At 43.7% G+C, this 27,670-nt stretch overlaps 4 protein-coding genes across 4 annotated transcripts in view; 1 reads left to right on the forward strand and 3 right to left on the reverse strand.

The window, feature by feature from the left end:
* Positions 1-1,561: 1,561 nt before the first annotated feature.
* LOC126558552 (calumenin-B) lies at positions 1,562-2,734 on the reverse strand. The gene is made up of 3 exons (XM_050214584.1): positions 2,502-2,734; positions 1,873-2,394; positions 1,562-1,787 (listed from the first exon to the last, which is right to left on the reverse strand). Exons 1-3 carry the CDS (start codon positions 2,729-2,731, stop codon positions 1,562-1,564), a joined length of 978 nt encoding a protein of 325 aa, XP_050070541.1. The 5' UTR covers positions 2,732-2,734.
* A 2,897-nt stretch (positions 2,735-5,631) lies between these two features.
* On the forward strand, positions 5,632-12,307 carry LOC126567337 (telomere-associated protein RIF1). Its single transcript, XM_050223566.1, has 4 exons — positions 5,632-6,467; positions 6,553-6,910; positions 6,981-7,159; positions 7,768-12,307. The coding sequence occupies exons 1-4, from the start codon at positions 5,632-5,634 to the stop codon at positions 12,305-12,307; spliced, it is 5,913 nt and encodes a 1,970-aa protein (XP_050079523.1).
* Positions 12,308-15,083: 2,776 nt separating this feature from the next.
* LOC126556807 (patched domain-containing protein 3) overlaps positions 15,084-27,670 on the reverse strand; it is a 32,462-nt gene continuing 19,875 nt past the window's right edge. Inside the window, exons 8-9 of the mRNA XM_050212325.1 lie at positions 16,883-17,409; positions 15,084-16,811 (exon numbers count right to left, since the gene is read on the reverse strand). Of these exons, the coding sequence (XP_050068282.1) occupies positions 15,105-16,811; positions 16,883-17,409 (2,234 nt within the window). The 3' untranslated portion in view covers positions 15,084-15,104. The remainder of the gene's footprint in view (positions 16,812-16,882; positions 17,410-27,670) is intronic.
* LOC126557311 (calpain-C) overlaps positions 20,295-27,670 on the reverse strand; it is a 38,780-nt gene continuing 31,404 nt past the window's right edge. The window contains exon 9 of the mRNA XM_050213031.1: positions 20,295-20,305. The gene's annotated coding sequence lies outside the window, so the exon portion shown is untranslated. The remainder of the gene's footprint in view (positions 20,306-27,670) is intronic.

Genomic DNA, 27,670 nt, shown 5'->3' on the forward strand with positions numbered 1-27,670 from the left:
GTAGCACAATATAGCTATAATAGATAAGGAAGGTAACCTTTTTTTTGGAAATAAATCGAAAAGAATGTACTACATAAGATACAGTTCTCGGATGTAAAAACAAACACAAGAAACCCACACACACATACACACACACACAATATGAAGACATAAAAATGAACCTGAGACATAAAATTAACAATAATTCGCACACTTAAAGTAACGAAATCCAATGTAAATACATCGTTTCGATTTCACTGATCAATACGAAATAAAAGCTAACAATAAAATTGTCATCTATGAATGAAACCAATTGACATTGCATGGTTATTGTGCAGTTTACATACTGATTGTCTGCTGCCAGGAAACTCTTCCTCGGTTCAAATACTTTGGTTCGAAAATCGTACCAGCTTTACTGCTACGTGATTTTCACGTACAAGACAACTTAAAGAACGATAGTGCGAAGAGAGAAAATCTTGTCCGATCTCTACATGATCTTTTCTGATTCTTCTACTTGCTAACCAATTATGCCTTCTGACCGCAGTATGGCTGCATGCATTATGTGTTTCCCTAATTTGTAGCTAGAGTTTGAAACATATTGTTCGAATCATTGAGCAGATTTTTGTCTGTTCCTGAAATAATCTTGGATTCGTCCCAATTGTTTCCAAAATGTTGAAGATTGAACAAATGAAAAACATCCTTTTTTGTGCACTCACAATCACTGTAACGAGGCGAAAAGCAAAATGATCCTGGCAACACCAGAATCCTTATGATTAATGGAACTTGGAATTTGCCAAAACAGATCCCTCTTAACCACATTCGCGAGGTAGATGTTCAGACGAATTTTTCGTATGCAAGTATCTCACCATAGCTGCTGCTGCTCTAGCTTCTGATAGGTAAATAAGCACTTCGACTATTTCTTTTCTTTTCGAAAGCCAAGAAATGCTTGTTAGCAGTAAAATTACAAAATTACTTTATCATAAAATTATCTCAAAATTTTGGATTTTTTGGTCCAACGGATGTATTAAATATAGAAAAGCTATGGAACGAATCCAAAAATATTTTAGAAATCGACAAAAAACCGTATGAAAGCAAAAAAAGACCTTGTATGATATAAAAGTGTGTAATATAAAATGATTGCTATATTTGATTTGTAATCGAACAAGGTTTATTGGCTTGTGGTTTGATTTGAACACAGTTTGCATTCCGTCTATGTTTTACTAAATGCACATTCTGATTTCTGCACAATGCCCAAGTTAATACAAAAAGAAATATAGTATGTTATCATATATATGCAAGTGCAACATATGCATACATTAACCAAAATGTTAGAGAGTTAGAATGAGAATTATCGTGGTAAAAAATCAGATCCATTTTACTAGCTAACACTTTTTGTTCATTAGTTGTTCACTCATTTTTTCGTCTACCCTTTTTGTATGGCAAATGGAGTGTAGGTTAAACGCTTCAGTCACTAATTCCATTCTTCTCATCAATATCGATGCAAAACTAATCGTTACATGTACAAACGGAAACCATCGCATTACGGTACGCCATCTTTTTTTAATCCCGTAATAGATTGATGTTAAAACTCATCGTGCCGCGTTAGAGCTTCGCCAAAATCTGTCGCCTGTGAGCCGACGAATAAATCGTACTTTTCAATTATCTCATCCTTGGTTAGCTTTTCGTCCGCATCGGAATCTGCCTCATAGATTAGATGGCGTGCTTCCGCTTCCGCATGATCAAAGTCTGCCGGCGTAATCCAATCCTTCACCTCCTGATTGTCCATAAAGCCATCCTTGTTTTTGTCACTGCAAATCGAAGCCAAAATGGCGAATTAGCAATATTACCATATCTAAGTGCGCGAGCGGTTCTGTAAAAGCAGCAAAAACAAACCGGAAGTTGGTAAACGTTTCCCGCTCGTGCTTCACCCAATCCGGTTCCTCCTCGTCCGGCTCGCCCTGTCGGTACATATCGCCAATGTACTCCTCGACCGACACCTTGCCATCACTGTCCTTATCGATGTCTTCGATCGTTTCCGTCACGACCACGTCCCGCATGTGACGGCTTTCCTCGGGATGGAGAAAATCGGTAAACTCTTCCCGCGTCAGCTCGTCATCTCCGTCACGATCCGCAATGCTCCAGCGGCGTCGATCGCGCTTCATCATCGCACGATAGGAAAAGTGTTCGTCACTCGCGTGGTCCGTTTCGTGCGACGCCAGCTCGTCCAGAAATCCGTACACATTCTTCCGGTACGTGTCCCAGTGCACTTTCTCCGTATTGTTCGGATTGTGCGTTTTCCACTGCCGGTTGACATCATCGTCAATGTAGCGCCGTTGCGTGTACTGTATCCACGCCTTTAGCTCGGACAGATTAACGAACCCATCATTGTCGCCATCAATTTTATCTACGATGAGTCTGGTGACAAAGTAGCGAAACCATTTTAACCAATTAGTGTAAGACTACTAACGACGTGATTGCATGATAAATTTGTGCCCTTTTCTAAATAGTCTCTTCTTACTTACCCTAAGCGTCTTCTGCTTTCGTCTGCCTCGAGTTGATCGAACGTTTTGGCATCTTCGCCAAGAAATGCTTCATGATCATACTGTTTGTTGTGCTCATCATTTTGATAGTGTTGCGCGTGGCTCAGGGGATCATGTTCCCGCTTTTCTTCCGGTTTTGGAATTGCGGACACCGCGTAATTGAACAGCAGACAGATGCTCATTGCCGATACGAACATCATTTTCATAGCCATTTGTTGTTTGGTCCGGTATGGCCTGCACCTTTTGTAGCTCTGCTGATCTTAAGTACGCTATCGTTGATGTGACGGAAATAAAAACGATGATGAGATCACGAACTAAAATCAGATCTTTTGTAATGCATTCCATGCCGTTGTTTAGAAAACATTGTTCCTCTAAAGATAAAACTTAGGATGATCAGCATACAATAAATTGTGACATTGTAGTACTGATCGACAAAGCGGGGAGTGGCAGAGGAATTGAAAAAGAATTTGGTATACACTAAACAATGTAGTAGACAAAACGTTGTGTCACATTGTGCCACGTCATAAGCTTAAAATCACTGGGAGGATGCGCATAATTCTCACTGCTGATATCTTCAAATAATAACAAACGTCCTAACTGTGATGCAAACAAACTCTTACCCACAATCAACTGTTTTATGCTGTTCTTAGCAACTTCTTCACACAAAATTACCAAAAGTGTCAATACCTTAAACTCCTTGTGAGACTTTGAGATCTTCACCGGTCCAGCTGGGATGTGTTCGTTGTACGGATGCCGAACGAAAACTAAATGCTATATCACATCTCCAAGTAAACATAAACCACGTTGCGTCGGCGGCCAACGGGAGACGGTGATGGACTTCATGTTTTAAATGATCATGTGCAGTAAGGAACAGCGCAAGAAGGGAATGGAGGAACGAGAACAGATGAAAGGAAGGAAGCGGATGGCTGAAACATTGGTGGAGGTCTGAAGGAACGTTCTTGAACATTTGGTGGGACGGAGGTGCATGTACATATGCTGCGGAACATGACTCTTCGCCACATGAACGCCTATACCGATGGTAGTAAGACTTTCGCTTGGTATTGGTATTGTTGTTAAACCCCTTTTTAGCGATAAGCGTATCTCGTGTTACACTGGAATGCTTAGTGGTGAAAAATGTGCATTTTTCCTTTCGGTGTTGATTTGCTTGTTTTGTATCACAGTATACTGTAAGTGAGCCAAGGAAGCAGATTTATCTTACAGAAAGAAACCAACAAATGAAACATTAAATGCTAAGAAATTGGTTTATAATAAAAAAAAATGTAAAAAATACAGTCCGAGTCCAAGGAGGGGCCGAGATCCATTACGCTCACAGTGCCAGACATCTGCATGCTGAGGGTAATCTGTTGCATGCGGTGTCGGATGATGGAAAAACCATGTGTAGCGGCGAACGAAACAACACAACGGTTGGAATGCGTCGGTGGCATCGGATGTGTACATAAACGTCATACACACACCGAACCCGAAAAACGGCACTATTCCAGATGGTGCTAGTGGTGTAAAAATAACACCCTTTGCTGCATGAACACTGTTTTTCCAGACCACTCTTCGGCCTTGCAGCCCTGTACGCGGCCAACAGGTCCAACATTTCGCACTAAGTATATCATTTATGTAAATCTCTATTCGATGCACTACGAATATTTTCACCTGTCCAAGGGGAATCTATGCGAATGCGACACTATAAACCAAGTAGTTCGTGTAGTTGCAGACACACCGTGTTCGTGAATAAACGTTTGAACCGATAGAAAATAAAAACCTTGTTATACTCACATTTTCACCGGCACAGAATCATGAAACAACTCCCGTGCACCGTACCGAGCACTTGATCAATTTGTAAACACTTTCAATGTGAATCAGGAGGCGGTGGTCTCATACGAGTGTGAAATGTCAGTTTTGACAGCAATCGTGGTTATCCCTACCACGGTGTGCAGAGGTAAGCTGCCCCATAGACAATCCTGCAAGCAAACAAAGAAAACCAAATCTGTGTAAATCCGCCAACTAAGGTACCACTAAGGCAAATTTGTATTGAAAAAACAGATGTTACATGGTTGCTGACCAAAGCCTTCTTTTGAGCAGTGGTTTAGAAGGCTCTTCAAATGCTTCTCACTAAGTGAACAGACACTATAGTGAGAAGCATGATATTGTATAATGAGCTGCTTCTCACTATTGTGAACACGAACTTTTCAGTATAGTGAGATGTTAAATTTTGCTCCTGGAGCAGCGAAACTTCCCAGATTACACAGTCCATTCCCACCCTAGGAACAAAATCTCACCAGTCAGATACTACACACTATGCAGGTACTTGAGGTAACTATAATGAGAAGTCAGATTGCGTTGGCTGGAATGTTTCTTCGGATGACAAGGAATAATGCACATTAACGTAAATGCGAGTTTTTGGTTTTCTAATAGGCCGTATAGGGAGATTAGTTTTCAAGGTGCGATCGTTCCCAGCAAACAAACTTTCATTTCTTACTATCGTGAGAAGCATCTGCTCACTACAATGAGAAGCATGATTTTGTTCGCTGAGTTGTCTCCTGGGCGCGGAGATTTTGAATGACAGATAGAAATGTACCATGTACTTACCTGGCAAGACAACTTACATTACGTTTACTGCAACCGATGCGCGCCAATAATTGTTTATCCGTCTGTCGTTCGTGTGTTGTGTTGCTGAGCAAAAGTTTTGTTATTTCGTGCTAAATACGTAAAGTTTTCGGCTATTATTTGGTATATCTGATTATCGAAGAATACTGATTGCAAACTTTGGTGTTAGGTAATGGATGCATAAGGAATTCGGCTAAGTTTTATGTTGCAATCTTACGAATGAACAAATGTGGTTTACAAAAACGACTGGGAGTGAAAGAGAAGCACATACCTTGTTTCTTTTTCGTATAAGATCAAAAGTGTGTTTTTTGTAGAAGAATGCTGCAATTTAATTTTAGCAGTCTTCTATAACCAAGCCCAATTCCCTCTACCTGGGTGCTTCTGCCCAACATACGAAAGCCTTGTTAAGGGTAACCCTGTTGTGTTTTTCTCATTCGCAGGTTGCTTGCTCTGTTGCTCCAAAGATTGAAGACTTGCAAACTGTCGGGAAACAATGAAAGTACTACATAGAGTGCAGCTTGGATGCGAATTATACGATCTACTTCGCAAAGCTTTGCTGTCCGGTGGGTCATGTGCGGAAGTTGATGGCATATTGGTCGACCTGGAACAAAAATGCCGTTCTCCAGCACCCGTTACTGGCAGCCGCACTGACGACATAAAGAGCAGCATCGGAAAGGATGACCTGAAATTCTGGCTCGAGGATGTAGGTCGCTTGATGTTTGAGGCAAGGTCGATGAAAACGAGACAGCTGGCGCTAAATGCGCTAGAGGCTGCAGTTTACCAAATCAAGGCCACCAACTACCAGGAACACTCGTCGTGGGGAGAGATTCGCGAGATCATCTGTAAGGAGTACACATCCTTGCTGGATACGGCACGAAGCGAAAAGGATCCCAACTGGCACAGGATTTGGTCGGTGCTGGTTCGCATTATCGACCGAGAGCTATGCCAGGGTTCGTCCATCATAAACATGTTTCTATCGATCGTTGAGGCAGGATTCAGATCACCAGAGCTCTCGATCCGCGAACAGTCGTTTGACTGTTGGCGGCTGTTGGTTGAGATTTTCGCCAACAACAAACAGATAAACATTCCCAAACGGGTGAAACTTATCTGTATCCCACTGAAAAGTTCTAAGTCGAAAACGGAAACGATCGCAATGAAAAAGTTTGACATCTGGTGGTACCTTTTGTGTCAATTACGCCCCCAGTTGGATGCTATGGGGGACACAATATTTGAGCCATTCATATACTTTTGCTTTGGGCCTTCGTTTAAGACACCTTTGTGCTATTACTTTGACTCATCGTACCAGGAGCTGGGTGCCCCGGGAAAAATGTAAGTGTACGAATCTTTTGGAATAGCGATCATACGCATAAAACTTAAATTTCTATTTATTTTGCACTTACACCATCTATTTTAGGTACCAATCTATCAAACAGCTATCAGCAATCGCTTTAATACATCTTCTTGGTCCAGTTCCGGCTATCACGAAAACGTTAGTCACGTCACCAGACAGTGGTAGTCTACAATATCCGTTCGATTTCACCGATACCAGCATGGTTATATCAGACACACTTTTCTCTGCCAAAGCCAAGCTAATTGTCAATTCGTGTACAGAGTGCACGGTACTGTTGGGTCAGATGCATCATCTTGATTATCTGCAGATTAATCGATGCGTCTGGAACAACCTGATACGACGTGGAACTACAGGGACAACAGTGTCGAAAAATGACATGTTACAGTGGATCAAAGAGGATATGAATGCTCTTTTAAAACTGGTAAAATAAGTTTGCATCTGTAATATCAAAGACACAGTATTCATGTTGGTTCGCTGTTTTTTCGTTGTAGTGTTTACTCCAAGAGAGTGATCTGGTGCTTCGCGATTTGCTGTACGACACGCTGCTAACCATAGTGCAAAGTGACCTATTTAAAGTCAACATTGGTTACGATCCACCGGAGCAATTGATTTTCAATTACAAAACGTTGATGCCATTGCTGCTTCATTCGCAATTGCCTTGTCCAGTAGAGTAAGTATACTTTTCTGAATGTTTCGTTTTAATTTTGTGGAAAAAAAACAATTTCAGTACTGTTTGAGATAGATGTTCATTTTCATAAACATAAAAAGGTTAAACCTTACTGTTTGGGTAAACTTATTTACATCTTCAATTTTGTACAAGTCGAATTTTTTCTTCTTATTCGCTTAACGGTCTTCTAAGGTCGCGCCGGCCATCGAATGGCTTACTACACTGCCGGTACCATGTAGTTGGATATTCAGTCCTCACTATGGGGGGACGGCCCAGATGGGATTTGAAACGTTTGAAGAACAAGTCGAAATTACGAATCCTAAATCAGGGTACATCCTAATCGGATCGTCTATTGGTGCGCTCTTTGAATTCATAAATATGATTCATTTGACACGCTACAAAAATCACATTTTATGCTTAAAGCAAAAAATGAGAATTTAAAACTTATTAATCAATCAATGGCAGAATTCATTTTTTTCGAATTTTTGAGTCGCAATCTAGTGTTAAATATTCGTTGAAGATGTATGAGAGGAAGTAGAAATTAATTCTTATGACATAATTTTATCAATGCTGAAATGATATCTAATTGCATCGTATGTCTTGTGTTTCAGAAAATCGGAACCAATAGTGAAATGTTTGTTCGATCTGAAAAGACATACTGGACAAAATGTGTATTGGGATATACTTCACAAAACAGTCCAATACATTTGCCTCGAAGATAACCACAGCGGAAACAACAGTTCCGATTTTCGCGCCATACGTTCCCAAATCTACACGCAGTTGGGCAATTATCTTACAGTGCAAATACGAGAGGATATGGAAGGATTTTTGCAACACCAAACTACCGTGATGAGTTTTCTGTTGTACCCGTTGGAGTACGATCAGCTGCTGTTGATCGAAAGCGTAAAAGAACTGTGGATATCGATATACGAACCAATAGCAAAGCAGGAAACGAATACCTGCGAGTTCGTAAATGCGTTCTGTGAAATGATCAAAGCGATGACCATTGCCAAACATGGCTATAGTACAGTGGTAGTGGCCGACTCGCTCTGCTACATAATGCGATCATTGAAACCGAATTTTGAACCCACCAGTTCACCCGTAAAAGTGTTGGAGCTTTTTAAAGATGTTTCAAGAAAGGGACTGGCCTACAAAACGAATCTCGACAGTATTGAATCGATGGTGGGCTGTTTTGGCGAGCTGTTGGAAAGATTAGGCCCAAAAAAGGTGTTGGTTCTGATTATGCCGATAAGAAATGCTATCAACGAACTGGTTTCAAGCGAACCTGGACTGCAAATGGGCGAGGTGAAAAAGTTGCTTGAAGTAATATCCAACAAAATGCTCCTACCGGAAATGTCGAAAGAGCTGGCTGGCCAATCAAGCGATGTTAAATGGAATTGCAAAATGTTGCTAAAAAGCTTGCTGAACTTATCGGACGATGTGAAGAAGGGTTGGAAGGTAGCGGAAATGAAAAAGCTGATGAATGCTTGGGATGATAAAACTGGCAACAATAATAAAACTCCAAAGCGTAACACGAAAGAAGAGGAGTTCGTGGTAATAGAGAAGGTGTGGAAGTTTAAGCCAGAATCGCTGACCGAACATCAGCGTGAAAAAATGATGCAAAAACGGACTGATATTCCCGCACTGTATAACGATATGAGTCAATCCCAGGACAGCTTTGTCATAAAACCATGGACACCAAGTAAAGGAATCGCTCCCTTGAAGCAGAACGCTTCATCCGCAGTCACTGTTCCGAATGCAACACAAATGGAAACTGACAAGATCGTATCAAAGGAACCTGGCGACACAGTTGCTATGGAAACAGAAGAAGTCCTGTCAACTTCAGCCAAATCGGCGAGTGAATCCAAACCCGTAACGAGTCGTTTAGACAAAGAAAACAACAATGGAAATGTTTTGAACGAAGAGCCAGCTTTACCAACAAAGCAAGATTCAACCGAAACGGAAGAGGAAAAGAAACAGCAAAGCCGCAAAAGAAAGCAATCGGTGCTAGATAAGCTGCGCATCGATACGGTTGAAGGTAAAAGTTTAGATGTTATGAATTTGTCACGCACGAGACGTTCCGAGCTGCCAGAAAAACGAACCACACGACAGAAAATGAACACGAGTCAGGAGATTGCAAGTGAGAAAAAGCGCAATACGGTGTCAAAAGCAAATGTGGAGCAGACAAGTGCGTCTACATCCAAGGTATCAACTGTGAAAAGAACCGAGCAAAAAGAGAAACGAAGATCGAGAAAGCTGTTAAATTTTGAAAAACATGAAAGTACCGATTCTTCATCGGGCTCAACAGACAAGGACAAGCAAGCTAACGTTTCAGAAGACGTCATCGAGTCTTCACAATCCGATTCTTCAGAATATGCTAACAAGAGACCATCCTTCGTTAAGTTCAGAGCATCGGAGTTGGCAGCAAAAAGCAACGAAATGGCAGATACATGCACAACTCCAGTGCAAAATGAAAAAGAGCCAAGTATGGCTCTTGGTGAAACACAGCACGTCGATAAAATTGACAATGAAAGTGCAGCGAACAGCGCGAATACTATAGGTAGCATTATTGAAGCTCACGAGAAAAAAGAATCTGATACATCTCGTTTGCCGGAACAACGCGAAAGCGATGCAGAGCCAAGAGTATTACAACAGCCAGCAGCAGTGTCAAACGAAGAGAGCACAAATGCGCAGCAGCCTGCCCAAGTGCCCCCAAAAAACCCCAATATTCTGTTGTCTCCCAGCAGACGCGTTTTGCGGGTATCACTAGATGAGGCTAGCAATAAAGGACTCCTAAGCCAATTGACAATTCTTTCACCGAGAAAGATGGCCGACAGTAAGCTGGTGCCGAAATGCTTGTACAGTCCCTCAAAATCAATGCTAAAGGCGGAAAAGAAAGACAAAGAATCACCTTCAACAAAAACGGCCTGTGACGAAGCAATGCGCGAAGCATTGAAACTCGTTGGAGCTGGAAACAGGGACACAAAAACGTTACCATTACCATTAGTCGTAGTGGAACCGATAACAAACATTGCAAACACATTGCGGGACGATGCAGAACATCAAACGGAAGCAATCTCTCACCCCATCATCAGCTTGAAGATGGATTCGAAGGAACATGACGAGAACCATGCGAGCGGTAACAATGCACCACAACCTACAACGTCCAATACTGCATCACTAGTTGAACCATCCACAAGTGTTGCAGAATTGGTTGAAAATAATTCGAAACAACTCCCGATTGAGCCAATGCCAACCTCAGAACAAACAACTCTCGAACCAGCCGCACTCAGTATGGATCAACTTTCTCCGGTAAAAAATCTGGACGAAGAGATGGAGCCGCTAAATAAGTCTCTTAATCGCAGCATCATCTCATCACCGAATCGTGCCGGCGAAGAAGAGAGAAATGCAGATCTGCTGAACAGCACACTTAACATTTCTCCAATATCGGAGGAAAAAGGTGCTATCCCGAAAAATGTTGATAGCGGCGAGCTGGCCGGCAGTGCAGACTGCAGACGCTCGTCCAACAGGATTGTGGGTAGAGAACGAGACATGATGTCGAACGCTGCCAACGCTACTCCGGTGCAGACAATTGTGTCTCGACGCTCCAAAGCTAGCCCAACTCCCCAGACGCCGTCGGGATCGAATAGTGCACTGAAGGCTCGCACTCATCTACAGTCGTCCTCCATGTTGCACAGTCCCAGATCAAATATGATCGGTCACGGTGGGCGTGGTGCACAGCTCATTAATTTGATCCGCAACCAGCAAAGCGATCAATCTCCCAAACCAAACACACCTCCACAAAATGCATCGACACCGAAGGTAGGGCAGGGATCTGCTAGCCGTTTAATGATGCGTAAAAAAGCGATTGTCGGCAGTGCTACTGCCGCATCAGCATCCGAAGGTACGGCATGTGCGGAAACGATGAAACATGGTGAGGAAAATGGGCAAGACAAAGGCACGCAGTACCTGTTCTTCTCTAAAGCATTGCCTTCACCGTTAGCTTCACCTGCTGGCAGCATACTGAAACGCAAGCACAATCAGGATGAGAGTGGTGGCGATGACATCGAATCGCCGATCAATAAGCGCAAACGGGTCAGCTTTCATGACCCTCCGGTCTCACTCACGAAGGAATACATACGGCAGGTGGAAGAGTGTCGTCCGGTCTCTGTGAGTCGCAGTCTGCAGCTGTCCAGTAGCATTACATCGTCAGCAGATAGAGCAAAGTTCATGATGCGACGGAAAAGCAAGTCGGATAGCATTTCCGAGTTGCAGCATTTTACCACTAACCAGGCAAATTCATCAAATGAAGGAGTATCGGGTGTCGGCCAGGGTAGTGGTGGTAGTAAGGTTATGGACGAGGATATGGATGAAGTGGAATTGACGTCTTCACCAGAATCTCTGGATGAGCATGAATTTATGATGCACGATGCTACCGACAATATGGCCGCTTTGCAGGTTACATCTGGCTGTACGGATATAAGCCAGAATGAACACTCGAATTCGGGAACGCGGGAATGTGTAACTGCACTTGAACCCGAGCAGCAAGTCACAACTGCTGGGGTGGACGAGAAAACGCACGGCTCGCCTAATCAAATACGCTTTGCATCGGAGGATGCTCTTCTGGAACATGTTCTAAGCCGTTACACACTCGATGACATGTGTGAGCGTTACATTGCGGCTGGAAAAACGCTGGAGAAACCCAAAAGTGTTCGCTCCCTAACAAAAGAACTATCCGCCAAAATGTCCGACGACCCAAAGATGCGTGACGCAGTGCTGGACGAACTATCGGAGCGACATTCGGTCGAGTTTTTGGATCATGCTATACAGGAAAACTCGAACGCTAAAGTTTGCGAACGTTTGTCAGCAATCACGATGATGGACCATGTGTTCAAACGTTTACATGCGGCTTACAACACACAACACGTTGATCAAGCTGCTCAAGGTACACAAACAGAGAAAGAGGAAGCAGATCGCGTGATGGAAACTATTTTCGAGAATTTGCTAAGCTTGCCGGGCACGGATAGCCAGAAGTTAGCCGAGCTTCGTGAACAATTTCTACAGAAGGAACTGGCACGTAAGGATCGTTTAGAGATCATGACCTTGTTGGAAACTTACTTTAAAGCATCTAGCCACCACCAAACGACGTGAACGTACCGATGCTGATCTTAACAAGCAAACTGTTACTTTTTAATGTCAATTGATGAATGGTACTATCTGTAATACGATTAATTTAACAAAAATGATTAATGTTTATTTAATGCGCACCTCACGTCATCTACGTTAAGTGTTTATTGTACTACTTCCGTTCTATATTTTGTAGAGGATGAATGCTTTCAACGACAGGATAATATACGTCATGAGAATTTTGTACAAATTTAGAGTAAAGAGTAGCGACAACATTGAGTTTAAATACAAACGTTATGAATGGTAGTTTTTGTCTTGTATTGTAGTAATTGAAAGTAAACTTATTTAATAAATGTTTGAATTCATTACTTTTCATGGTACAGATTGCAAAATTCTTACTTTGAACTTGAGCTTTTTCTTCTTAAATGTTATGATGGGGCGAACCCTGTTTGAAACTGCTGTTGATTATTTAGACAAGAATAGGTGACGTACATTTTTAGATAAAAAGCATATAAACAAATATAAAAATGGAAACTACCATTTATATATCATATTAACGGCTGACGGTTATAATTAGCAAGAAGCTGTACAAAGGGCCGCGATTAGCGTGTAAGGTCCATTGTAAAACAAAGGCATTGAATAAAAATGAATAACACGGTAAGCCGCCATATTAAAACATAAATAATAAATAACTTAATTAAATAAACTTTTCAACAACTTCATAAATTTTATCTATATAGTAGGCTCCGACTCCTAGGCTGTATACTATCCTAAATTAATGCAATTTTAACATGGTCTCTTAATTGCTGACGTTCACTTCAGTGTGCGACAGCCAAAATTTTTGAACGCATACTTCTTAACTCCTGGGTCGTTTATCATCTTCCAACGATATGGATTACTTCAAATCCAAAATCCCTACAAATTAAACACATTGCGAAAAATGTGATCTTTGTGATCTTTTATGGAAGCCAATTTTCTATTGCGCACTGGTCGTGTCAATCATTGAGTAGGGTTTGGTCTTCCAGTGAATATTTTTGTGGAATGCAGTAATGTTGCATCAAGTTTACCATATCACATAGGTACCAGTTGCACTTTGACACCGTTATCAGCTTAGCTTTGGCTAGTAGTTCTTTATAGAAGTTATCTATTTTTAGTTATCTTTTTCTTTCACCGGGTCGCTGGTGGTGCTCCTTTAGCTACACATTACAGCCTCAAGCCATGGTTGTCTAATGTCATCAATGTAGATCAGGATCAAGATCAGGATTGATTAACAGAAGAGTGGTCCCATAAGATTCCATTTCCGAGTCATGGGCCTCTGTAGCTCCAGATTGAAGAGAAAGCAAATCCATCAAACTACTACTTTTTCATTTTATCCAATATTTTCTGCATGGTTAGTGGTTAATCCCTTGACGCTATCTGATTGTTTTCTAGTATCTCATGGACGAAGTTGTGTGTTATTTATTAAAAAGGTCCTCAGACACAAACCTAAATGCTACCTAATATATAAAAAAGTCAAACCAATTATTCTTAGTTTCGGATAAAAAGAAAACTAACGAATGATATGAATTCATATACACATGTTTTTTGTTTCTCTATTTATTTCAAACGATGCATTCTACGCACAGTGTTCAGTTGTTGGATTGGGACTACTTGCTTCCAAACTAATCGCATATCGTTTACTTACAGCCAGTAACCAAGCTATCATTTTTTTCCCAACATCTCATCACAACTGTTTGCCGCTTTTGTTTTCTTTAATTAATTTCCCCATTTATTACTTTTAATTGTCATATAGCGCCATTCTGTACTTCTTAAATCTAGCACAAAAGTCCCACCTCTATCAGAGAGAGAGAAAGAGAGGGAATGAAGAAAAAACACAAACTGAAGAATAGAAAACTAAAAATCATAAGACATAAGTTGAGTAGTGATGTGGAGCGCGATCGCGTATCAGAAGATCGTAAATCTATTATCTATACAAGTTTATACGCTAAGCATCAAGTCAGTTAGCGGAAAAGGCGTAGAAGACTGTTGTTTACCTTAATAGTAGGTTAGCGGTCCAAGCTGAAGTTCAGAAGACAATATTAACAAACCACCTGCCACCTAACGCTTCTATACATGGTGACCGTTTTTTTTTTAGGCACAAACTAATTCAATTGTGGGAAGCATGATGTCCTCTAATCTGTCCGCTGCTTCTACTTTGTTGTGTTTGTTTATATTGTGGTTTTATAATTAATTTACTAGCACTGAACAAACGTTTTCTTACCAAGAAAAACAAAAAAAGCCAACCGGTACCTTACTTATAAGCCCCATCCAGCCGCAATCTCTAGCCCCGTTGCAGTGGAAGCCGACATTGGTTTAGGCGAACCTTGAAGAAAGTCAATGTAGGATGCATTGGGATGCTAATAGTACAACAACACACTTTAATGAAATTAATGGTGAGCAAGAGTCGTTGCAGTCGCCCGGGCGGCTTAACTCTTAATGTATGCTGCGTCCGGTACAACCGATGAGGATGAGCCACACGGATCTTATTGTTGAAACGTGCTTTGTTTATATAACATTTTTTGTGTTTTCTTTAAATTATTACTATTTCACGATTAAGAACATTCATTCCAAGTGTTTGCTTTCTACCATCAATCCATTCACACATACATACATGCGCTCGATCACACATTCGATCCGTTCAGACACACACTCTCCTGGACAATTCGATTGACGCTTACGTACACAGTTTACAATGAATCAGTTCATCCGTTAAATGTTGATAATGTGATGGAAATCGAGATGGACGAAGGATCAGAAGGGGGTACAGGGAAGGGAAGGATGATTAAGGAAATCTCATGTCGCCCATGTGGCGCAGCTGATGCAGGCTGCTTTGGGAGGCCGTCCGTTGGGGCGGCTGCCGAGGATAGTACAGATTGTGTTGTGACGATGAACGATGTGGATTCTGCTTGTAGATGCCTTCGGGCGGCGAAAACTTTCGCGGACGTCGTTCGTCACTGTGACGTCGGCGTTTGTCGCTTTCGTCGGAAAACTTTCTACGCGTTGTACTGGGAGCTGTTTGGTGATCTGCTGCTGCTGATGCTGCTGTGCTGCTGTTGCCCTGCTGTTGACTCATATGATGTAGGCTGGCCCCGGCAGGATGGTTATTGGTGTTGATGGAGCTACTACCGGCTGCTCCACTATCGTTGGAAAGGCGCTTTACGTGGCTGGTATCGTAGACGTAATAGCGGTTGGTGTGCTGATAGTCGGTATCGTCCAGCATTTCATCATCCACAAATGTTCGGTTGTCTTCGTAGCGAGATTTGTACCGCTCGTCATCCGACTTTCTGCGATCGCGACGCTCTTCTGTTCGGTCCAGCTCAAAGTCTGCTGAACGTGGCTGCTTGACGGTGGTTTGTCCTTGTGCCACATTGAGCAGCATATCGTCGTACCCGTAACGTCCGTTTGCTATCTTTAACGGGCCCTTGCCAGTAGTTTTAGTCCACAGTGCCTCCTGTCCGTACAGATCCAGCATCGGCTGGAATTGGCTCTGGCCGGTTAGATTGTGCGTCGAGCGACGCCATCCCTCCTCGTACCGGCGGCGCGTGTTTTCATCCTCGATCGCTTGCCGGCGCTGGGACTTGCTGCTAGAGCTTTCGCTCGAATCTTCACCGGACGTACCAATGCCCAGATCCTTATCCTCACCGTAAGCTTTGTATGGAGCGCCAAGGAAATTTTTGCTACCGAACGCACCAGTCAGTGCTAGCTGTGGGTGAGATATGCAGTACGGGTGAGGGTAGGTTTTTTCCACCGAAGACAGCTTGTGATCATCGTCCGGATGGTAGCTCGAAGTACACGAACCGGGCCCGAAAAGGGAAAGTAAAACAGGCAACAGGAACAATCCATGCATCGCACCGAAGAATATCACCAGGAACACCATCTTGAAGAACACCAGGAAGATGTAGCTGTCCGCTAGGAGCAGTGCCACCACGCCCAGAATAGTACTCAAGCTACCCTGCACAATCGGCATGCCCAAACTGTACAGCGCTTCCCGGACACGCTCGTCCGGTGTACGGGCCTTCGAGGACATGTAAGTGTAGCAGATGTGGGCCGTAAAGTCCACCGAGAAACCGATGCACATGATGAGATTGATCATGGAGATCGAGTCAAGATTCACGTCCCACAGCGCCATATACCCAGCAACGCCCAGCTCGATCGAGATGATAGAGAACGCGACCCACAGCGAGCAGAGGAAGTTCGGTATGAAGATGAACGAAATCAGCATCATGATCAGTGCACCGACGATCATCGATTGTATCGAGGTGGGTCGCACCAGCTCGAACTGATCGAAGAACACAAAGTACGGATGAAACACGGTGGCGTTCAGTGGCGAATCCTTGCATATCTGTCGCAAATCCTTCACCATCACCTTTTCATGGTTCGTGTCCGTGATGTTGACTGCCTGTATCATGAAGCGTGAGGCCAGTATTTTTGTACCTGCCTCGTTGAATTTCACGTCCAGCGAGAATGGGTTCGCCGGGAAGAGCCAAATCTGCAATGAAATCGGTATAGTGTTATAATTACATTGTACAGGACCGGCTAGGACCGGCACGTTTGACCTACCTCTCGCAGTGCATCGATGAACGCTTGCTCGCTGTCCAGTGTTAGATTGAGATAGTCATTGTTGCGATCGACGTACGAGATGAAGGATCGCAGCCAAGATTCGCTGTAAAGTGGCGAGGTAACGTAGGAGGTATTTTCCAGCGATTGCATTAACTCCTCGATCTGCATCTGCGTGTGTGGATCGGAGTAGTTAAGATCGCCGATCACGATCACCTGTATGCGGTACGGAAACTCTCGGTAGTACTCATCCTCCAGATCGAAAAACTTCACCGAGTAAGAGTCCGCTTTGGAGAGTTTTCGACGCTCGAGACCTTCCTTGATTTTGGTCAAGCCGAAGCAGGCACCTCCTAGATATCCGGCAAAGATAATCAGAATGATCGTTTTCGTCCAGCCCTTGTTCAGTATGCGTGCCATCGTTTCGCGGAAGAATGCCATCAGCACATGTTCCTGGTTGTCGATAGGATTATCCGGATCGTCTCGGTTGATTCCACCCGTGTTCAACTTCCGATACAGCCATGATCGTTTTTCTGTGAAGAAGGTATTGAAGATGTTGGGTTTAAGTAAAAAGTGTTCCGTGTTGTATGCCTGCACTTAATCTGGCAATGTAATGGGTGAAGTTGTGAAATTCTTTCCCGAAAATTAGCGACCAGCAAGGTCCCACCCCACGAACGCTGGCATTGACCAAACGAAAACGGCACTAGGCAAAATATCTTTAGCGAGTGTTTTTACATTCGCTTTTACTCAGCGTCGGAATGTCACGCACGTCATTCCACAACGTACCCAAACGTGTCCCCGGTTTCGACTTCGTCTTTCCGAACCTCCGCGGATTCGCTCCTCCGAATCTCTGTGCGAATAGGTTCAAAAGGGACCTGCGCTATGGAAGGTGGCAAAGAAAAGCTTGCGATGGAGTTTGGCGCGTGTTTTGAAAAGCGAAAATCATCCCGCTCCATTCCACCACCACCACCACTGTTACCACCGTGCTCTGGACGGGTCGTCCTCGGCTAGTGCACGTAACGTGTTGTCTCCAACGCACTCTACGGGAGCCTCTCCGTTGGCAACATGACACACTTTCGTTCACCATTGCAGTCGGTGGCTGTGTGTAGTTGTGTCGTAAAACAGTGTTGCCGTGCATGTAACGTGCGGTAAAAGTGGTTCCTGTCACATTCAACCGAAGTCCAGAGATACTATCGCCTGGGGCATTTCACTTGGGGATCCATCCCCAACGGGTTTAATTTCGGGTGGGACAGAGAATTCCCAGAAGGAATTACTAGAAGGTCACTGTAACGCTTTTCGACTTTACGGTTTAGGGTGGCTGATGACCATCACGATCATGAAGATCGACGTCCGTAGCACGCGAGAGTCGTCTGGCGCGTTTACCAAATTTTCTCTACCTAAGTTGCCGTGTGATGATCGGTATGGCACGATAACTTCAAAATACTCCATGAAGCAATCAGAAGCCATTCGTTTGCACTGTCATGTTTTTAGCAATTTTACTTTTACTACTTTGGTCATTTACCTATTCTCTTGGAGTATAGTCATTTCCCCCTCTCTCTCTCTCTCTCTCTCTCTCTCTCTCTCTCTCTCTCTCTTTCCCGCTCTATTTATTTTATTTTAAACCTAACTTTTACGATAATAACATACTTCATACCGATACGAGTCAATGCACTGATCGTCGATTCCTCAGTCGCTCGCAACTAGCCCGGAAGTGGAACATACACACACACACACACACACTCTCGAGTACGTTATTGAAAGTGTGCGGCTTCTCACGATTTCGAAAATCAAACCATAACCAACTTTATGAACCATCACCACCGCAGCCAAGATTGCACGCTTAAAGAAGTCGCATCGATGTCGTGCCAAATATGCCAACCTATTCGCATCATCCTCATCATCATCGTCGTCGTCGTCGTCAACAACAACATCGTCAACAGCACCGCACCGATCCATAACTCAGCAACTCAAGCTCCGGTCCGCTTAGGTACAATTGCAACTCGGACTACCGGTACCATTTTCGAGGCATGTTGACAATTTCCTGCATGGTTTACGGCGTGTAGTCATCTGTAAAGAAACGGTATTTAGCGCGCCTCGGACGCCAGATATTCCGTGATTCCGATTGTGCATGAATGAATGTAGCGTGGCAGCGTTTGAGCCCTGCACATCGGTTCTTTCGTCAATGAACTATCACCGAGAGCTTAATGTTCGAGCCTCACGAGCCAGCATGAGCTATGTGGCGCGGAACTGGTTCGGTGTATGATTGACCATTATTGGATCGGACATCGGTACCGGGCATCCGGGGTAGAGATGGACCGATTCCGGTTGTCCCTTGATCGCTTCACGCCTCAAGGGACGTCAGTGTGGCTAAAGTGGGGGATATTTTTGCAATGCATCTCCTACCTGCAATCGGTTATTGACCGGTATTAAGCGCTTCAGACACCATCATCCTTACCGGCCTAATAGGTGTTGGCGTCGAAAGGTCACCCACTTGCTTGCTCGAACGTAGAAAGTTTGATCATTAATATTTCATGGGACTGGTCACAGTTGTGCACAAAACTTTCACGTGCCACGCCGATAGGCAAGACGTGCCACAGGTTATCTCTTTTATTGACCTCGAATAAGACCAAGCTTTACCGAGTGCCTGGGATGGGTTAAGCAAATTGCTTTTCACTTAATGTTCCAGCATTTACTCTGCTACGGTGGATGAACCTTCTCTCCAGGTGACATTTGCCAAATGTTCAACTTTCAATAGCTTCGCCTGTATTATAAATCCTATTTAGGGCAACAGCTCCGTTGATGGTGATCGTGATTATTTAATTCAGAGTCCCAGAAGTCGCCCAACTGGAACACGATCACACACACAACCCAAGGCACGCAACGGGGACTAATTTTTGGGATCGGAAGTGATCGGTTCCTCCCAAAGCTGGTCCATGTTTTATATAACAAAATTCAGATTACTCAATGCGATTCGTACGATGGATAGGAGACTTCTGTTAGGTCACATAGTACCCTACCTTCCGAACAAGGTTCAATTTGCTGTTAGAAGAGAATCGGATGCTTTACAAAAACAACCAAAAACACGGTTATTTCACTCGTTCACTTGAAGGTGGAGTATTTTAAGGATAATTAGTATCTGTTACCATCAGCCGACAAGACCGTGTGCTGCAATAAAAACCTGACCGTTTGGCCTCGACCGATGCTGCCAGCGGTGACAGTTTACTTGCGAAAGCATGAATCCACCGAAAGCAAATGCAGCAGCATGGTGCTCGGTGCTGACGAGCATGATACGATGTTGAAATGGCACGTGTTGGCCAGTGACTTCCACACCGGAGGTTCTTCGGCTAGTAAGGTTACCGGCCATCCAAATAATGTTCATCCGTTCGCAAAACGAGTGCGTGTTCTAGTGCTTGGAGCAGCTGGTTGTCGCCAAATGGCGACGGTGGCGGTGACTGCGGGCTATGTCATAAACCGTAAACCGATGGCCCAAGCGCCAACGGTTTCACAGGGGACAATATGCTCATGACGAGTTGCACTTGCAATACCACCACCACCACCACCACCACATTGCTCACCTGTTGTGCGCTTACGGAATAGGCGCTGCGCCTATCTGCGTGCGGCCTTATTGCCATCGGTCGGTTCGTTCGGACCACCCTTACGGTCAAAGTTGCTGAAGACTAGCCAACTCGCTAGCTGCTGGAAATGACCATGTGTGTGTGTGTGTTTGGTGGTGGAAACAAGACATATTTCACGTTCGCAGAACGCCAGAATGATGCAACCAAGCTTCTGCAATGAACGTTTCTTATGGGCCGATCCACAGTCCACCGAAAAGGAGACACTGCTCGTATTAGTTGTAATACTAACCGATTAGGAGATTCGCTTGTGCGTGGAATAGAATGTTATGTAAAGGTTGTTGTTGATACACCTATCTATTGCTGTTTTTCATTAACGCAGGTTAAGCTACGCAAAGTGAATGATCGAGAAACTTCTAGTGAAAGTTGCAGCTTCACGTATTTGTTTCGATGAAACATTGAAAGATTGACTTTTTGCAAGGTGTATCAAAACTCTTATTTTTGTTAGATATCAAATTTTTACTTCAAAGTAATAATTATTATCTTGCAACCATAGATAAACGATTGCTTTGCCTGAGCTAATTTAAAGGGTACAGCTATTTAGAGGTAAAAACTTTGAAATTACAGGAGTTCAAGTTGATTTCAGATAAACTTCAGCATCAACAATCTTATCTTCGAAGAGCTATTCCTAAATCCACACTAAAACTCCTCAGTTGTTTGACAATAGTATGTAGCTTCAGATGTGTTTCCAGATCCATCGCCTGTCAATAGAAGGACCTTATTGCCACTTAGGTATCTGGAGGTCAGCCTATTAACATCGGTTGTATTTTTCACTGAGCTTTTGGCCGTTGTAGTAGGTGCTACATCGCCATCCAATAGCACGGATATGTTGTGGAAATGAAGCCAATATTTGGGGTATTCCAAGCACAAGAAATTTTTTTATCCTCGACTTTTAAGCTTTTTTCAGCAACGTACCGGCTTACCATCAGCGTTATTGTGAATGTCGAGATTGGGACAACGGAACTCGAAATCTTCCAGATTCGTCACTTAGCAACTATGGTAAAGTTGTCAAGGACTGTCAAAGCTACTACGTTGAAAGGATATGGAAAATATTGTAGTATATCCTTAAGACCGAATATGACTGATTCAAGATTGATTTGAACATTTGTAAGTGAGACTTTTAGAAATATGTAGATAAATTGTCCAGCTTCCCTTATTGTGTTGACTTATCTTAAAATGTAGTAGAAATTGATGAGGAAAACGGATCAAAACACCGTTGTTTATAAGTACAATTGTAAGTCTTTAATCTAGAGGTCAGAACACTCGGCTAAATGATGAAGAATATCCTTGACAACATGAAAATTGTGATAAAAATGTCGTGGTCTATACGCAAAAACGCAGCCGTCTCTCGCTCAGAATAATGGACTGAGAACGATCGAAGTCACTGACTTCAGTAGTGAATAAAGGCCAGTTAACGGTAAAATCAGACCAAAAAGGCCAATACTTCTCGATATAATAGTAGAGCCAAAGAAGCAGTACCTATGCAACTCTTTCTGAGAACCTATTCCAAAAATTTTGTAGCAAAGCTGGGATAGCGCTGATCGCTGATCGCTAACTACTACCTTCATTAGTAGTTGATTTTCCAATTCCAATAGCCAAGCAGTTACCACAAATGAAATCATACGGGTTGCTTATTGCTCTGTTTACGATTTTCGTTACCAGTGACAATAATGAATAACCGACAAATTGAGCGTTAAACCTATTGCCAACCGAATTTCGTACAGCACGGCAGCAACCCAGATGACCCGGTGTGTACAGTTTTGGTTTTTTGTTTACGTGCCTCGTCCAGACCGTTCGGGTGTGTGTGTGTGTGGGGCACTCACACCGTTCGATTGGGACGCATAATCATGCCGGTGCGGTGTGGTAATTGCATTGAGTAAGATTGTTCCAGCGAATTTAGTGAACGATTCGATTAATTTACAACTTCTGTTATACAAGTGCAGTGTGGCGAAGGTTGAGTAACGTGACTCATGGCTCGAGATCCAGAGCAAACGAGGTACAACAGGACGAAGAAGAAACAGAAGGAATTATATTTGCTGGCTGTCGCTGTTTGCTGGAAAGTTTGACGTACGGCGACTTTCTTCGCCACTACAGTGCAGGCACCAGGGCCCAGTGGTTACCGAAGATCCTCGCGATCTCGCAATGACGCTTTGCGTGCTTTGTTTGAAGGTTCATCAGTGCGGTCGCACACACCCAAATCATACTTGACCCACTGGTCGAGTAACGAAATCGAGTAAAATCCTGATGAAGCCGTTCCATTGTTGTATTGGGATCTGCCCGTCGTCGGTTACATCTTCACGTATAGTGTCAAACAGTGTGACATAACGCGTTGTTTCATCAGCGGTCACGCTCGTTCCCGTACCGGCGATACCGGCTCCCTGGAGCTGTGTGAGCCGGGAGAAAAACAAAAGGGAAACTGACCACTCTCATCTCACGGCACCCAAGAGCGAACAGTTCGGGTCAGTGCAAAGTAACGCTGAACTTCATCGGTAATTATTATTGAAATTTCTGTTAGTTTTTGTTTGCCCGGTCTGCACATTGATTACACGACGCTTCCTCCACCGTGAAAGCTCCCGCGGGTGTGTGTTTAAGTGTGGCCGGTTTTTATACCATCGAGCCCCAGAAGATACGGGGACACGTTTGGGGATTGCAATCATCGCTAGGTTTTTTTACTTGCGATTTGTTTCAATCATAACCGGGGAAATACCGCTGATTGCTTTGAAGCAATCTACTCCGGTCTGGATGGGGAAACGCAACGAAAGTGACAAAAAATGGACACACACACACACGTATGGTTTCGTAACAAAAATGAAAGAAGCCTCGAAGAAATTAATCGGTTAAAACAAAACTTTTGACGCTCATGAAATATGTAATTTAGTGCATAAATATGCAAAATATGAAGCTTATATTTAAACGCATTATGGCAGATTCGTCCAACAGATGTGCATAGGATGCTTCCAAAGAAAGCACGACTTGGGCAAAAAATAGACAAGATTCCTTAATTACTAGGAAGTGGAATGGCTGTCGTTGTTCCAAGAATTCTAGGAATCGCATCACAACGTCTCGCGCTTTCTTCGGTACTATAAGTATCATTCGCACGATCATGATGATTCTGCCATGCCGGTACCGCCTATCACTGGACAGATCATGTGTCGGCGATTACTCGTTTAAACTAATTATCATGTTTATTGGATTATTACATGTTGTGCATTGAAGCGGCGAAACGGATTGTATGGTTTCAAGATACTGTTTTAAGCAGCAGGGCCCTTGTAACGGTATCATCTTGCCAATTCGGTCACAGCTTCACCCGGTGAATCAACCGTACACAAGAGTGTACTGTGTGCTGGGATCCATTCGCCACACATGTGCCGTGCACTATACGGTATCGGATCTTGGTTCGTTTCGTTCGGTTGTCTGTGAGCTTCGCTTCTGGATGAATGGACGGTTGGAAATGTGCTAGACTGAGTTAGCCACGATGTCGCCGCGACGTATCGTAAATAATCTGATTTATTCACCTAAATGATTCGCTTCCGTTTGCTCGAAATATGCTGCTTACTTGCTGTCCGACCGCTGATCACCGGCAAGTGATGGTAGTTCTCGCAAGGCGTGGATGGCGTGTCGTGTTTGCGCTGTCAACAGTAAAGTCGTCTTTCGTCGTTCTCGAATGTACGCGTACCGACCGTTCTAGCTGGTGACACCGGCATCGCGTAGGTTTCGCGTCGTTTCTCGCCGAGATCACCCGGCGGCTGATTACAGAACCGAGCACTCGTGTTGGTCTGTATGTTGTGTTATGCCTTGGAGTCGTTTGAACCTTGTTCGATCCTAGTTAAGTTGGTCTCGCTATCAGCAACGATTATAAGCCAATATCGGCGTCCGAGTGTCATACGGTTTGCTTAACTCAGCTTCCGGAGTGTATAATGCAAGTAGCGACAAGGTTCCTCTAACATATCAATCTAGACAATGCACAGTTTTCACCAAGCTTGATTTCCTTCGTAGAACCGCATTTCCTAGATCACGACCTTTTTTACAACAAATAAATGCGATAAACGGTACCGCACGATAGACGCTTGGCTGGCACATGGCACATGCTAGACGACATCCGACGCACCTGCCATTTGTTTTTTTCTGACACAAGGACGATGGCCGTGCCAGCGACAGATTGCATGCTGCACCACGCTGCACACGAAGGGAGCACAGTTTACTGACCCCAAATTGGTGCACACGCACATGTTTGTTCGACCGACAGCTTAGCTGCTGGGCTTCTTCAAAACTTACCACTACCGAGCGTGGCGTGAAATCGAGGGCAGTGGAGTGAGTGAGCACGGGCAGCGGCACAGTAGTTTAACATTTTTAAGTCCGTAACCTACACTCGTGCTCATCCCTCCCTTGTGCAGTCTAACGGACCGCGATCGTATGAAGGTGAAGGATCCCTACCATATGATGTTTGTGCTTTAATTTATAATTTATTGAATTTCTATTAAAGCACACTTTCTGATCGACCGCTCGATCGATCGATGACTGTTGCAAAAGCTGGAGTCAAGGATGATTGCCCTGCTAATGATGATGTAATTGGGTAATAGATCGGTTGCACATTTTGTGTTGGTAATAATTGTTTCAAATTTGAACTCATTTAAACCAATGCATGCTTCAGGTGTCGTTGAAAGTGTTCGTTCTTTTAATTTTGTTTATTTGAATACGCAGCAATAAAGTATTTTTTTGTACTTGAAAGTTTTCTTACAAAAATACAAATTTAAATACCCTAAGACGCTAACAGCGCTACTAGGGCAGCTTTATTTTTAAATTCATCAACCGAATTGGTCATGGTTTATTTTCAATTTTCCATTTCCATTGTCACGAGCACGAGCAAGGTCTTCCTTGTAGCCAAAACCGATATTCCTAGGCATGATGAATCAGTCACAGCATGGCAGGACTTAATTGAATGCTCTTCACACACACACACACACACTCGCTTGATGAACTTCGTTCGCGAGGCCAAATGATGATGTGCAGAGAGTCTCTGGTGGCCTTTTCTTGGGAATTTCCTATTGGCCAATTGGCGCACGTATACGGCCGTGCATCGAAGGAAAGGGAATCGATCGCTCAAGACTGACGCACGAACGGAGCTTCTTATTGATGATCGCGAAAAAAAAGGTTGGTCTTAATGTGGTTACATAATAGTGGCCTCAATCAGGAGCTGTGCAGCAGTTGTATGCAGTTCAAGATATCTTATTGTTCTTTCGAGGCTTTCTCTCTCTCTCTCTCTCTCTCTCTCTCTCTCTCTCACTCTCTCTCTCTCTCTCTCTTGAGGGCGTAAGGAGTGCAAAACTGACCTACTGTCCCAACTTTCCCAACCATTTCTGTACCTACAATGTATCGTCCCAGTTTATCCACTTTGGTTTATTTATGTGTGGATGAGGTTTGCATGGGTAATGCTCGAAGATCGGCCCATCTACGGTAATGGAGTCATCGAACGCATTATTTATCAAAACACTTGAAATGGAATCGAATCTCCGCCCGGAGTTCCCTACATTTCTTCTTCGTATTGGGTATTTTTATATGTTAACTTACTGACACGTTTAGCCCTACCGGCTCTAGATCGCAGCACCGGTTTCGTGTTTAATGTTGTTAAGTCGCGGATACAGGGAAGTCCTTAGAATATTAGCTAAGGTAGTTTACATTTAATAAATGTTTAATTTTGGTTAGGTTCTCTGTACATAACTTCAAACTTCGTTAATCGAAAAATCACTTTAGTCGAACACCAGGATTCTTCTTAAAGCCACACCCAACCAACCGCCCTCCATGGCCCAACGGCATATGGTTGCAGGTTACGTTATCAAACGGTCCACTTCAAAGTAGCTCATGCCGTCAACCGTAAGCATGCACACCAAGTTAATTTTGTCGAAGAAGATCATGCAGAACGGCCAAAGTTTTAGAATTCCCTTTTGCCGTAGCTGAAAGACTAAAGCTTGTTAGAGCTAGCATAAGCGAAAGAAAGTGGTCTGCATTCCATGAAAAGAATTGAGCTAAGCAGTGGCAGTTGGCATACAAATCTTTCCCTTCAATCGGAGAAAAACGCGATCGGCAGCTACCTTAAGGGTGGTGTTTAAAATTGTTGTGGGACGCTTTCGTTCACGAGATGCTTATCGCGCTTTCAACCGTCACTTCTCGGCCGCACTCGTTATATGTGGCCGCGGCCCTTATCCTCGGTCCCGGTCCCGAAGTATCATTAACCGGTCATCTAATTGATCTAGACACGGTTGTCTAATAGAACGTCGTCGCCCAATCGTTACCGCCTTCCGTATAGCGTCGACATATTTCTCGTTAGTTCTAATGCTTCGAAGAAGGGGTTCCACGGCCACCTTTAGGACACCCTCCGAAAACAGGCACCCCATTAGGAGAGGAAAGATGCAGCGCTGTCTTTTACGGACGATCGTTTTGATCGTCCGTAAAAAAGCGCCTCTGGTACCGACAAACACCATCCACCAACAGCGTAAATGGCCATTTGAGGATTGATTCATTGTTCGGTGTGCAACAGGGAACATTCGGCTCATGAACATTGGAGCAGTGAGAGCAGGAAGAAAATCCTGCGTCTCGATGGATCCCCATAAATTGTTGTGGAGTAGATTGATAAAAAGAAATTTTGCGTGGGCTAAGCAGATTTTTTGAGACCGTTCTCATGCTGGCGTTCTCGTTGTACCGTTTGGTGCGGTAGGTGTTCGTTGTAGCGTTGAATGGTTCGACCGGTCCCAAGGTGCCGGCCCGTTTACCGTTAGAAAACCGATGCAGTGGCGGACAGAGCATGCGAGCACGGTCCGGTCAGATGCAGCGACATGCAGTAGGATAAACTTTCCAGCAACGAGGCCAACCATGACGTGTGAGAAATCTCGAGCGTAGTTCAATCGATATTGAATGCACATCATTTCTAAGGGTTTGGGTAACGAATAATGGGCACGGATATCGATGGAGGAAAGCTGTCATAAGCGTGAGCGCTTTTTCTTGCCAAGAGCCTGGAAGTCTCAAAATCTTCCAACTTGACAACTTGATGAGAACATTATGAAATCAACACAAAAAATAATCTCAATTTACAGGTTGCTTACTAAGTGCTAGTTGCACGAGTTGTACTGCAATTTAAAACAATAACACATCACATTTCGCCTTAGAA

The sequence above is a fragment of the Anopheles maculipalpis genome, chromosome 2RL (assembly GCF_943734695.1).
Source record: "Anopheles maculipalpis chromosome 2RL, idAnoMacuDA_375_x, whole genome shotgun sequence".
Classification (NCBI taxonomy): Eukaryota; Metazoa; Arthropoda; class Insecta; order Diptera; family Culicidae; genus Anopheles; species Anopheles maculipalpis.

What these genes read in the sequence shown, in the direction of transcription:
- LOC126558552 (XM_050214584.1), bottom strand. Translation starts at nt 2,731, where the DNA reads ATGGCTATGAAAATGATGTTCGTATCGGCAATGAGCATCTGTCTGCTG. An exon ending in GAAAGCAGAAGACGCTTAGG is followed by an intron (nt 2,395 to 2,501) that starts GTAAGTAAGAAG and finishes CTTTGTCACCAG; the next exon opens with ACTCATCGTAGATAAAATTG. An exon ending in GAAACGTTTACCAACTTCCG is followed by an intron (nt 1,788 to 1,872) that starts GTTTGTTTTTGC and finishes TTCGATTTGCAG; the next exon opens with TGACAAAAACAAGGATGGCT.
- LOC126567337 (XM_050223566.1), top strand. Translation starts at nt 5,632, where the DNA reads ATGAAAGTACTACATAGAGTGCAGCTTGGATGCGAATTATACGATCTA. An exon ending in CTGGGTGCCCCGGGAAAAAT is followed by an intron (nt 6,468 to 6,552) that starts GTAAGTGTACGA and finishes CATCTATTTTAG; the next exon opens with GTACCAATCTATCAAACAGC. An exon ending in TGAATGCTCTTTTAAAACTG is followed by an intron (nt 6,911 to 6,980) that starts GTAAAATAAGTT and finishes TTTTCGTTGTAG; the next exon opens with TGTTTACTCCAAGAGAGTGA.